The sequence below is a fragment of the Cariama cristata genome, unplaced genomic scaffold (assembly GCF_000690535.1).
Source record: "Cariama cristata isolate BGI_N322 unplaced genomic scaffold, ASM69053v1 scaffold9069, whole genome shotgun sequence".
Lineage (NCBI taxonomy): Eukaryota > Metazoa > Chordata > Aves > Cariamiformes > Cariamidae > Cariama > Cariama cristata.
This window is the reverse complement of record NW_009635248.1, coordinates 149,141-161,474: the sequence shown is the minus strand read 5'-3', so window position 1 is coordinate 161,474 and position 12,334 is coordinate 149,141. Positions and strand designations below refer to the sequence as shown.

Genomic DNA, 12,334 nt, shown 5'->3' with positions numbered 1-12,334 from the left:
AGTGTTTCTTTAAAAAAAAATTGCATAGGAAAGGGACATTTCAAAACACATGCGACAACGATGGCAATGGTTTGTCTGTGCTGGGAGTGAAGTACCTTTTCCTTTTCCTTCCTGTGTTAACTACAAGTACAGGCTTTAAGAGCAAGGTAGTGTTAGCAGCACTTTCCAGCATCTTCGAGCAGTGTAAGCAAGACATCGAATTAGCCTGGAGGTCAGTTTTGTTCTGCCAGACGACAGATAGACAGACACACGCTGATTCACAACTAAAGAAACACCAGTGCCCCTGACATCTCCCACAGGTACGATATGATACGATATCCTTAATACTTCTGCCCTCGGCTTGCAGAGGAGAGAGACGCGTGCACGTCGAAGCGACAGAGAAGGCAAAAGGACTCTTGGTCAGCGTGGGAGAAGGGGGCGAGGAGGGCTCAGAGGGGATCGGCAGGGGCAGGGCTGGGGGGCAGCGCGGGATGTCTCATTTACCTATGCAGGTGGGGAGCAGAGAGCGTTTTAATATTTGGCTAGTGGCAAAATAAATCCCATAAAAGATTTAACAGACAGACAAATTACAAAGTAGTTTCTGTTCCCTTGCTCCTCCAGAAATAACCATTGTCTTCAGGCTCAAGTTCTATTCTAATTTGAGGCACAACTTTTACTGGAGTTCGTGGAGGGCTGCAAAGGAAAAGACGGACAAGGTAAGTGTGAGGACTATGGCCAGGCTCCTCAGCCTTTCTTAACGTCCTCTGCCGTGCTCAGGACTTCTGCTGGCACAGCTTCCCAATGACCAAATCCTGAAAAAAAGCAATAGTCTACAACTTGCAAGAGAAACCCAGCATTTTACAAATAAAACAGAGGGGCAACTGGCGTAAAATGGGAAAACTGCAGATCCTGGGACTTACTGGGACACCCAGCAGAAATGGAACAAATGCGTGACCCCCAGTATCGCTTCCTTGCCTTAGCTCATACAACACAGCTTTCTGAAACTGGCAGCACACAGATACCAAGTAAAGAGCCTTGACAGGCAGTAGTAATACACAGCTGGTCTTAAGATAAGGCCCGTACATCACCTAAGATAATTTTAATGAGTTGGTCTAAACACTGCTCATGTCAGGAGGTAAAACCCCCCATGTCATTGACTGAGCAGCTCCAAGTATCCAGCACTTGTGCTTCGCACCAAGCTGCAGCACCACTTACAAACTGCCTTTGAAATACTCTGGGTGTAGCCATTGAGATTCATTTCACACACTCTCCAACACCTGGAAGCGTAGATACTTCTTTGACATTTCAGAGGACTATTGCTGCCTTGGTCTAGATGCGACTCCTGGTCCAGGGTGGCCCCAAGGGGCTGAGCCGTGGCTGAGCTCCGAGAAATTGTTACTTAACTCTTCCTTGCTGCAGTTTCAGGTTATTATTTACTCTATTTTCCGCCACGGACATGGGAAAATGGATTACTTCCTCTTTGCAATATCTTGTTACATGACCAAAGGAAAGCATAACAGCAATTTTCTCTGTCTCTTTTTTTTTTTTTTTAAAGGTCAAACAATCCCAATGAATTTAATTTTTCCCCTGTAGATGTGTTTTCTAGACTCCTCCCAGATGCTCTGCATTTTTCTTCTGGTGTAGACCCCAAACCAGCCATCAGTACTGCAGCTGGGTCTGGCCAAGGCTGGCGGAGCCCCCAGGCCTCCTGCCGACCCTCCGCTCCCCGGCCCCAGCACTGCTGGTGATCAGCTTGGGAGGCTGCAGCCCTGCCTAGGGAATTCTCTCCAAGCACTTTTTAAGAATTTCCTACCAGGGACAGAAACTTTGCCTCATTGACTTTCAGTACACTGAGGGGTAGCAGAGATGCTTAGGAGGAATCACTATCTTTTGAGTGCTTACCTTGGCATGGTGTGTGACTGAAGGAAAGGAATTGTATCAGCACGACGTATGGCGTTCAAGGAATGTCGGTGATTTTTCTCCTGTCGGAGAGGGAAGAAAGTCTCGTTTGTCACTGCCTGCAGCACTGATGGCTTCTCAAGCCCAGCCTCAGTTTCTCCAGCTACTCTCATCTATTTGGCAGTGCTTTTTTACTGCTGCCTGCCAGATGAATTTCACAGCTTGTAAATAAAATACTCAATTTCTCTCTCTCTCCTCCAAGATAGAAAGCCTTGAACTGCCAACACAACCAAAAGACTCATTTCCCAGGACTTCACCACCTTTAGGTCTTGATACTTACCTTTTACCTACACCTCTTTAGTTACCCTGTGCTCCTCACTGTCGCACCCAGCCTCCTTGTCAGAAAACAGGGGCTGGCTCCTGTAACGGCTTTCCTCTCCTCACCCCGCGCGGGGAAGTATACTCGCTGTTAGTAACAATCCGATCCTTCCTATTGCTGAAGGACAGCTAATGTTAGCAGTATGATTAGTAACATACTTCGAATTGCAGAGCACAGTTATATTCAAGGCCAATACCAGAGGGCTGCTGGATTCTGGCTACTTTTTCTACTCCAACGGCCTGGTGTGGTTTTTTGTTTGTTTGTTTTTGGTGTTTTGTTTTGTTTTTGTTTTTTGGTTTTTGGGGTTTTTTTTGGCGTTGTTTCTGATTAAGAAACAGTAAATCAATTACTGGATTATAAAAATGTACAAATACGCAAACCAACTACTGCTCAGCTCATGGGTGATTTACCCTGTGTTATCTCAAAGGGCAATCCAACAAACAGGTTTACGGCAGAATTAACTTTTCCTTAACTATTTCACCCTTAAAGATGTTGAAAACAATGCATTTGATCATAAAATCCGGTGTAACAACGTTTAGGGTACGATTTGGGTTTAGCACATCAGGGCATTTTCACAGAAAAATGCGGAGGATCTGTTTGGTTGTCCGAGGCTGATTTCGCTCCTTTTCTTTTCCTTATTAGCAAACCCCTGAGAATATCTAAACAGTCAGGGAAACGTCTCTTTCTCTTTGGCATTGTTCTACAATGCCAGTTTTGAAGTGTTCCTGTACCTAAAACCCACAGAGCAGTGCTTGGGATTGCCTACGGTATCTAAATGCCACCGAAAGGCAAGGGCCTGAGGTGCCAGCTCTTCATCTCAAATGACAGTTTAAAGATCTAAAGCTCTGTGGTTTTAGGTCCTACTCCGAGAAATCACCAGCCTTGCAGCAGTACTAGTTTATTACTGTCATGTGTATTTCTCCCCTCCCGCCTCAGCACAAACCAGCATATGTATCTCCAGATGGCACCCATTGCTCATAGTATTTTACAAAGTCAGCGCAAAGGTAAAAAAGCTAAGGTCAGTTGATATTTCCGATTCCTCACTTAAAAGACTTTAACATGAAAAGTGAAAATGACTGAAAATGAAGATCATAATAATCGATTAGGGATATTAACATAAGAAATTAAAAAGACAGAACAGCACAAAAGCAAATCACCTACGAAGGGAAATACGTTAATGGTTAACTGATCACTGCCTTGTCAGTTTAACATGCAATGTGGATCAATGACACGCTTAATTACTTTTTTAAGGGCTGATTTTTGCAACTGCTTGGCACCTAAGGAAACAAACAGCAACAGGACAGCGATGCAGTTTAGACATGCCGCAAATCCCGAACACTAGGCTCAGAGGAAAGAAATAAATCAAGCCATCAGCAGAGGTAACACAAAATGGGAAAGGTCAGAAAAGAGAGGAGGAGAGAGTGAGTGGCCAAGAGACCTGTGAGTAGCTGGATAAAAGCGCTTAAGCTGGAGGCACCAGAAAGAACAACATCAATTTTGTAACGAGCAAAGAAAAAAGCTCACAAAAATAAAATCTGTCATAAATCAGAGGCCTGGAAATTAAAGAAGAGAAAATAACAAGAAAACATACTTCTCAAGTAATAGGAAAGTGGTGTGTTTTTTTTTTTTTTACAAAATCACTCTAAATATATATCTATTTTTGTACTGCAAGTCAGAGTCAAGCAGGCATGCAAGAGGTTAGTTCTACTCACTGTCGGCAGGTTTGCTACCACTTAGGAAAGGTTCCTGCTCCATGATGTCCATTGGTATTTTAATACTTGGGACTTTTTCTGAGTAGGGGCAGTCAGACTGTGAAAGAAACGTTTAAAAGGTCTTAGAATATTTTCACTGCTCTCTCTCTTATCGTCTCCCACAAAGTAAAATTATCCTTCATATAGATTCTGTAGGAATGAGGAAAAGAAAAGCAGAAAAAATAAAAAAGCATCATCCAGCTTAGTTGCCTGCTGGTTTCCACTGGTTTCCCACCGTACCCCACTTCCCCTCTTCCTTCACACTACGGAAGTAAAACAGATGTAAATAATCCTGTGTAATTGTTACCTCCTCCTTTCCCCACCTCACCAGCTCCTTTGCCACCCACTTATAAGACACTATCCCGTTCAGCTTGGAGTTGGCTGCAGGAATTACAGATGGAAAATGCACTCGTAGGCAGAAGCAGCAGGGCATTGGCTTCTGTGAAAGCTCATCAACACGGTGTATCCTGCCGTGCTTTCTGTAAAACCTCTTTTTTCTTCCCAATTGCTCGACGAGGACGAGGACCAGACGCAATATGGCAGAGGTTCCTTAAGGTGGACTGTCTCAACTCCCCCTTTAATTTAAGTCGAGTCAAACCCAGTTTCAATTACGCCTCTATTTACGGTAAAACAGTTCATCAAATGCAGGGCCCTTTTAAGAATTCAGTACTCCCAGCCAGCCAGGAGCAAGAGCAAACGCCTCAAGCAGAGGCACAAGGGCAGAGACAAGCCGTACACGGGGTCCCCTGGAGTTTGGGTACCAGCACCATTTACATCCCAACCGGCTTCAATAATCCACCTGCTTATGCTTACCAGAAGGTACTTGGAATTACTTTGCTTTTTAAAAATAAAAGTAACTTCTCGTAACCAAGGCAAGGCTGATATTGCATAACTTGGCAAAGGAAGTCAGGTGCTATTTGCCAGAAACTTTAACACATCCTTGTTCCTGGAGAGAACTAGATACAGCACCGAGGATAACGCTGGGGTGGAGGGAGGGAGACCTTCATCAGGGCAGCAAAACAGTACAGAGGCCAGAAAATCACTCTCCCTGGATTTTTATTTTTTTATGACTATTTTTTAACACAGCTGACATCCAGCGCAGTGTTTCATACTCCAATAGCAAAATGTTTCCTCAGGAGTATTTTTATGAAGCTGAGGGATAAGCATAGCTCAAGTAAAGATGATTCTGCAGAAAAGCACTGAGGCAACAAAGCCACCCCCAACCCCCCATCTGTTTGGGGCCATGCTGTAAGCAGAGCATAAGGGCTCCCACATATGGAGTTACGTTATTAGCTGCTTCAGTGCGAATAAATAAATGTGGGAGGTCTGTGGAACAGCAATGCTGACACTCAGGGTCTACTTTAAACTTCACCATCTAAAACGAACAGAGACACAGAGAAAGTATCTGCAGTTGGGAAAAATGCCCTGAAGGGGAGAAGAGACCACTACACAGCACTTCTGACTCTGGAACTAAATATACTAGCCCAAGAGTTTTTTTAGAAAATTGTCCGGCCTTGCTTCGATCACGCATTTTTTGACATAAAAATCTGAGAGAAAACCAAGGTGCTTGAGTTTCCATTAGGCAAATGCAGCAATTAGTTGCACTAATTCATACTTTTTAAAGACAAGCTGGAGGGAAAAATGGTGAGATTACTGAAAATCTTTCTTTGCAGCTCCTTTGTCACTGCCCCTGATTGCTAGCAACCCCCCAGTGAGAACTTTTGGTGAGTCCTAACTGGTGCTGGGAGCGGTCTCCGCTAATGCCAGGTTTTGCCGTACTCATTCATCTAACACCACTTGCACTAGCAATGCCCAGCAGTTCTCTTTGCTGAGCTCTGGTCGGCGGATTGCCCGCCACATCCCACAGGACTAACTTTGTGGGTGCATATTTCTGGAAGGGAAAGGGTGAAAACAAACCAATAATGCAAAGTGCTTTATGTTCAGGAACCTGGTAGAAGCAAGTGCTGAAAAAAACCCAAACAAACAAGAAGAGTTAAGAACCAACATTTTTGCATGAATTCTTTTACCCATTAGATCAATTACTGTACCTGAAATTCATGAAAAGCCTGAGAAGAGAGGAGATAGCTTAAAACATACCAGAGATATGAGAGCCATGGCTCAAGATACTACACTGCTGGATTCAAATCGGTCAAGAGGAGGGGACGGAGTCAAACCTTTGCTGATTATTCGCTATGTACAGTAGGGTGTTTTCTCTCTTTTCGGTTTGCACAAAGTTATCTGGAAGGAAACCCTCACCCTCGGCCTCCCAGGAACTGCAGGAATGACAGGAAAGGGGAGCTTGCTGTCTGAAATACAAGCTCATCTCCCCAGCTGGGATCCAGCTTGATTTAACAAGGCGTGGATCCAGGCTACCTCCCACAATGCTGCACCCTCACCTAAGAAATTCCTGGTTGTGCCTCTAGCAGTGTACACGCTCCACTTCAGACAGCACAGTCTCTGTAGAAAGGCCCTTGCGTACTTTCTCATCGGAACAGCCTGACTTGGTTGCCTCTAACACAGACCTGCAGAGGTGTTCTATAGCTCTCACATAAAGGCCTCGGGTTCCAGCTTGTTCTCCACCAGGACTGAGGCCGCCTTTTCTGTCCTCCCAACCTTGAGCAAGATCAGGCATCGGGATGGTCTAGGGGAAGACCTGGAGCTACCATTTTCCTCTTGAAGACACCAGATGCATTATCTAACCCACAAGGAGGGCTGATTTGTTAGATCTGCTCAGCACAGAAAGGATGCAGATGATACCCACCAGAAACCCTCCAAACAGACGATGAGGCACAACCACCCCATGGCACCCGTGACCCTCTGGTTTGTCAGCAGCGGTGCCACCTTCAGGCTTTGCTGCAAGAACTTCTCCTGGCAGAGACACTGGCCCAGCAGCTGCTTCGTGGGGAGGTCGTCGATACCCACTTCTTACCAACAACGGAGGCCAGGGAGCAAGTGGACCAACAACTGGTGCCGCTGCCGCTCTGCCATACCTCACCTGGCTGCAGTTCAGAACCTGGGGGCCGCAGGACAGTGACCTGGGCAGGAGCGCTCGAGAAGGGGTCCGATGACTTTTCCTGCTGCCTGCCTCCTCCCGGAGTGCCACCCCTTCTCATTTGTTTTTCCTGCCGTCTCAAAATCAGATTTTTTTCCAGCTTCAGGTGATCTTGCCTCTGCCTACATCACAGGAAAAGCTCTTCTTCATGAACCTCGGACGGTTACGTGAGCAGAGCAAGTGACACTGCACTTAGTACTCTCCACGTAGCCTAAAATTATTAAAGCCTAGCTCCCTTCTCACATTGCCAACGGTAACACTGACCGAGGCAGCCAGCTCTCCAAAGGCAGTCCACACTTGCTATGCAAAGTGCCATATAACCGGTGTGTTTCGCACTTCAATCTAAACTTAAGGGATTTGAGTTCATGCTAGACCTGGGTAGGAGAATGTTTAAAGGCACAAGGGCTACATTTCTTCTTATTATACATACTAGAACAGTCTAAGGCACGTGGATCTGGCCTAGTCAGGTCACCGTGCTTAGTAATGACATCAGCAGCTATTTTAGGGCATGCTGCAACCTGAGGTAGGACCAAAAAGTATACTGCAGAAGGGCATGTATGCTTTGAAAATATTTAGGTCATGAGTATTATCAACAGAAAACAGTCTTTCCTGCAATATGACAAGTCATATCTCTTTGTGCTTTAAAAAAGAGTAATTTAAAAATACCATAAGAGAAAACCAGAATATATTCAGAAGTAACAGAGCTGCTGGTGAAAACCATTCTCCTCCTAAAATTTAAAAGACAACGACGGGGGAGAAAGGCAGAGGAGGGAAAGATGAACAAGGCAGGGTGACGAAAGGCCTTCTAGTAAAGGGCATGACATCTCAGCAGGTATCTAGTGCTCTTGTGGAGAGTGTGATTTCATTCTTGGCAATGCAAGTACCACCTACCACAGGCTGGTGACGTCTGGAAAAGGGAAGGCAGTATAGAAAAGAAGTTTTGTTTGGGGACGACTTGCTGCAGCAGCAAAAGACTGAGCTGGTCGGCTTCAAAAGAGGCTGGGAATGCCCAGACCCAGAGCTGGAGAGGGGCCCGTCCTGTCCCCTGGGATTAGCTAGCTAGAAACGAGTAATTTGACAAAAGCAGAAAGCTCCTTACATCATCATTGTCACTGTCCATACTGCCCTTCTTCTTTTTCTTCTTCTTCTCATCCTCTTTCTTTTTCTTGTCCTTTTCTGGAATGACGTCGTCAAGAAAGCTTAAGTCATGCTGGGAGAAGAGGTAGTCCATGGCTTTTCTGACTGCTACAAGTGCCAGGATCTGAAAAGGCAGAGAGGGACCTCTCAGTTACATTTACCTTTAATTGGGAACACTCCATGCATTCCTCTTGATGCTGCTTCTTAATCCCCCACACTTCGATTCTGGTTGTAAAAGAACATACAGCGAACAAGGTGAACACCTGGGATATCGCTGTCAACGTGGAAGTCTGCACTGTGACTGCTTCATGTCAGAGTAAACAGGAGCAACGTACAGAAAAAGGCATGTAATCACTTAATGCTCCTGGAGAGACAAAGGTCATTTTTAACATCCAACTGACAGGCACCAGGCAAAATAATAGAGACAAAAAAAAATAAATGAGTATTTTCGTTTATTTTTGGACTCAGCCTACATACCCAGGTTCACAGGGGCAGCCTGAGTAATTGTCTTTACTTTTTTCTCACCACTCCCCTAGACGCAAGAATGCTTCACAAATTAGACAAGGGCCAAACTGTGCCCTCAGAGTCTGCAGAATAAAGTTTCCTAGTATTGTGGCTGCATGAAACCATAGGAAAAGCTTCTTCTGTGCAAGACTGCAATCAAAGGCACTGGGAAAAGAACGGACATGTCTGAAGTAGGTGTTTACATCGACGCTGGGCTTACCACCACTACCAGATGCCTACCAAGATCACATGTATGCTTTAGCAAAGGGTACACCGACAGACTGAAAGCTTGACTTGGCTACTAAAAAGTCTAAGCCATTCCTGACAACTGAAGACTGCCATTGAGATGAAGAGTTTGTTCTGAGCAATGATCATCAACAGAACAAACAATTCCTAGGAAAGGATCTCAAGCTTTGGCTTGCGTAACTTAAGATGGATTACAGAAGTGAGAAATCACTCTGGGGGTGGAAAGATGCCACGTAGACATCCATGATTATCCCATTATGAATTACTTCTGTATTAAAAGTGCTTTTCCTTCAAACGAACAGAGGATTGGCTATTGGCCGGATCTTCACAAACTGGAAGTTTATAGTCTTTTTGTTCATGAGTGCAAATAATTGAGCTTTTGTCACCAGATCCAGCTACATCTAAGCTGTGACCGTACCTTCTCTGACTTTGCACCATTGTAACAAACTTCAGCAGACTTAGGGTTCACTCAGATTCTCTTTATTACGGGCAGAGCAAAAATGTCCAGATCTTAGATTCAGCTTTCAGCAGCAGTACAACAGAGTAATGAAAATGCACTGGAACAGCATGTCAGTGGGAACTGCTGATTTTTAACGCCTTTATATATGAGCACGTGTCCCAGCAAGAACATCTGGAGGATTTTTTTACTTACATCATCTTTTCTCTTCTCATTTCACCAGCATTGGAGAACAAATGCTTGTCCTTGTTCTGTTTTCTGCTTCCCCTCTTTCTCTCCCTTGAATAAGCACTGCAGTTTGTAACTGCACCCCCAACTGAAATCTTACTTGTCCATAAACCTGAAAGTAGGTGACATTGGGCCCAGATTTTCTTAAGGGAGTTTCATAAAGCTTTGACTTTGCAGTAGTCTGACCCATCTCCAAGCCAGAGACCAGACTCGGCAGAATCTCTCTGCGTGCAGCTACAGTCCCATTGGATCCACACTTGACCCACGTGGCCCTACGGCCACCTTCCTCCCACCTGTTCCAGCTGAGCTACAGGCAAGGCACGGAGGTGGAGAAGGATCTGCTCCGTGCTCCCTCATTTAGGATCCATGGTCACAGGTTTTGATGCCTGAGGCAAAGCGTAAACTCCCCTTAACACTTGTTTGGTTTTTATTTTGTGTAAGTGCCTAATTGTGTCTATAGCTCTAGTAATAATCTAAATGCATAGAAAGCTGTTTCACTATTCCCCTTCCTTGATGGAGAAATACTGTATGAGACTGACTGCATGGTGTATATTTAAGAAACAGTTCTTCTGTGTGATGAACATTTTATCTCTCAACATCCAAAATAAATTTTAACATGGCTCTGATAAGCATTATTAGAAAGAGGACATGCATCCTACAAACTTACATATCGTCGTCTGCTGTGAAACACATGAATCAACTTTATTGTCTTTTTACTGAAGTTCGAGGAAGAAGACATGCCTTTTTTTTTTGCTCTTGATTTAGCTAATCCTTTCCCTCCATTTGGCACATCTCTTAGCAGTGAGCCTGATTCTTGGTTTTGTCAATTTGTGCTATTTAAAAGCAAGGGAGACATTTTCTGTACGGTAATTAGTGTGGACTGAAAAAAGGAAAACTATGCGCCTCTCATTTGTTTATGCAGCCCACGGAGAAAACCCGGCAAATCTAACCTTGGCAGCCAGGAATGGTCAAAACTAACTACACCTTTCTGGAAAAAAATTAACTTTCTAGGCTTGTTTTCCTCCAGAGGATTTGTGTAACAGCAGTCATGGCAACATTGACCCCGTGCAGTCTTACATCGGTGTCATGAACGGAGGCAGAGCTCCAAGCTAGGGATCTGACAGGGAGAGGCTGGACTTGCCTGTTTATGGGAGGGTATGACCATGCGAGGAAGGCGCAGGCTGTGAAAGGGGGGGATGTGAAGGAGAACGTCACCTACCATGACAGGGAATATGATGGCAGCCACGGTCGACTTGAGGATCCAGAGGAGGGCCAGGCACACAACCTGCAGGAAGGTGAACAGATGGACCCTGCGCAGCGGGACGTGGCGCAGGTAGATAAAGTCAGGCTGGTGTTTTAGAGGCATCAAGAGCAGCTTCAGACGATCCATGAACTGGAAAGGAAAAGGAACGGACATTTAAATGAAACCCAGGATACACAAAAAAGAGATACAAAAAGCATTATTCCACCATGAAGTGTGACCTTGAATCAACTTGCTTTCCTTCCATAGAAGAAACCCAGTAGAAAACCCAGCACAGCTCCTCTATCCTGACTGACTTGTGCTCAACTCGGGGGGGGCTAAACACGTTAGCTCCGTTGTCTCAAGCGAAGGTCCTAGGGTCTGCTCTGTATCTGGCAACTAAACAGAGACACAGGAGTAAAGCAGCTCTCAAAGCAAGGCCTTCAGGTGCCTTTATTTTAAGGAGCAGGACTCCATGTGCTCTGGTGATCAGCCTGTAAAGCAAAGAACGAAGGTGTCGGTGGAAATTGCTGTGCTGGCTTCAAAAGGATGGGCCTGATCTGCTGCGGCTGTGGACACAGGGAACTTTCTCTTGAAGGGAACACTTCATTATCCAGAAAACAAGATGAATGCCCAAACTATGGGCAGCATCAAACTCTGGGTCACTTCTGCCACCCTCCGCTGCCCCAATTCTGCCAAAGAAAGGCATTCAGCATTTAAAAACAATGCTTTTTTTCCCAAATAAATTGGGAGCAGAGGTGAACAGAGGTGAGAGCAGACATCACATTACCAGAGAACAGAAAGGCACCTAACCGAAGCGGGAGGAAGACGGGCAGCTTTTCTGGCAGCCTCCTTTGCCCCATGCTGGACTGAATGGACTTGGAGTTAAACCAAAATCTGGATTTCTCACTGAGTGAAAAACATCCTTGATCAGGGGAAAACAAGCTGCCCAGTCCCCTGACCACCTGGGCCAGGAAGCAGGGGAAATCTCCTTCAGAAGAACCAACCCCAAGGCGAACATTACAATCCCCTCCTTGTCCCCTGCCCGAATGTGGGCTTGCTGCCCGCTCCTGAGACCAGATTGATCTCACATCAGCGAAAGAAAGCCGGGGCCGTTTTAAAGAATACCCGAGGAAATTCTCATGGTGCTCACAGAACAGGCAGTCTTTTCCCGTTAGAGCACAACCAAGCACTAAAAAGAAAGGCCACAATTAACAGGGTGCCAGAAAGCAACAAAACCACTTCCAGCTTCCTAGGGCCAATTACAGGCACTGGGCTGTGAGAAAGGCTCCTTACGTAATATTTCCTCAACGCCAAAGAAAAGGGCTTGGCTTCCCCTCCTCGGCAAACAGCAATGTTCCCGCTCGTTAACACTGCAGAATAACCCCGCTGCCATAAATCACCTTCCCTTGTTTTCCTTCAGTCCCTGGCAGACACCCCGGCAGAGGACCCAAATGGTCCC

At 45.4% G+C, this 12,334-nt stretch overlaps 1 protein-coding gene across 2 annotated transcripts in view; it reads right to left on the bottom strand.

The window, feature by feature from the left end:
• Nucleotides 1-450: 450 nt before the first annotated feature.
• The window catches only part of SLC4A4 (solute carrier family 4 (sodium bicarbonate cotransporter), member 4), a 157,126-nt gene continuing 145,242 nt past the window's right edge, over nt 451-12,334 (bottom strand). The window contains exons 21-25 of one of the 2 annotated variants that reach the window (XM_009707459.1): nt 10,852-11,025; nt 8,160-8,321; nt 3,970-4,066; nt 1,882-1,961; nt 451-672 (exon numbers count right to left, since the gene is read on the bottom strand). In XM_009707459.1, coding sequence (XP_009705761.1) covers nt 1,918-1,961; nt 3,970-4,066; nt 8,160-8,321; nt 10,852-11,025 — 477 coding nt within the window. In that variant the 3' untranslated portion in view covers nt 451-672; nt 1,882-1,917. The remainder of the gene's footprint in view (nt 673-1,881; nt 1,962-3,969; nt 4,067-8,159; nt 8,322-10,851; nt 11,026-12,334) is intronic. The other variant, XM_009707458.1, reaches the window with a different exon arrangement.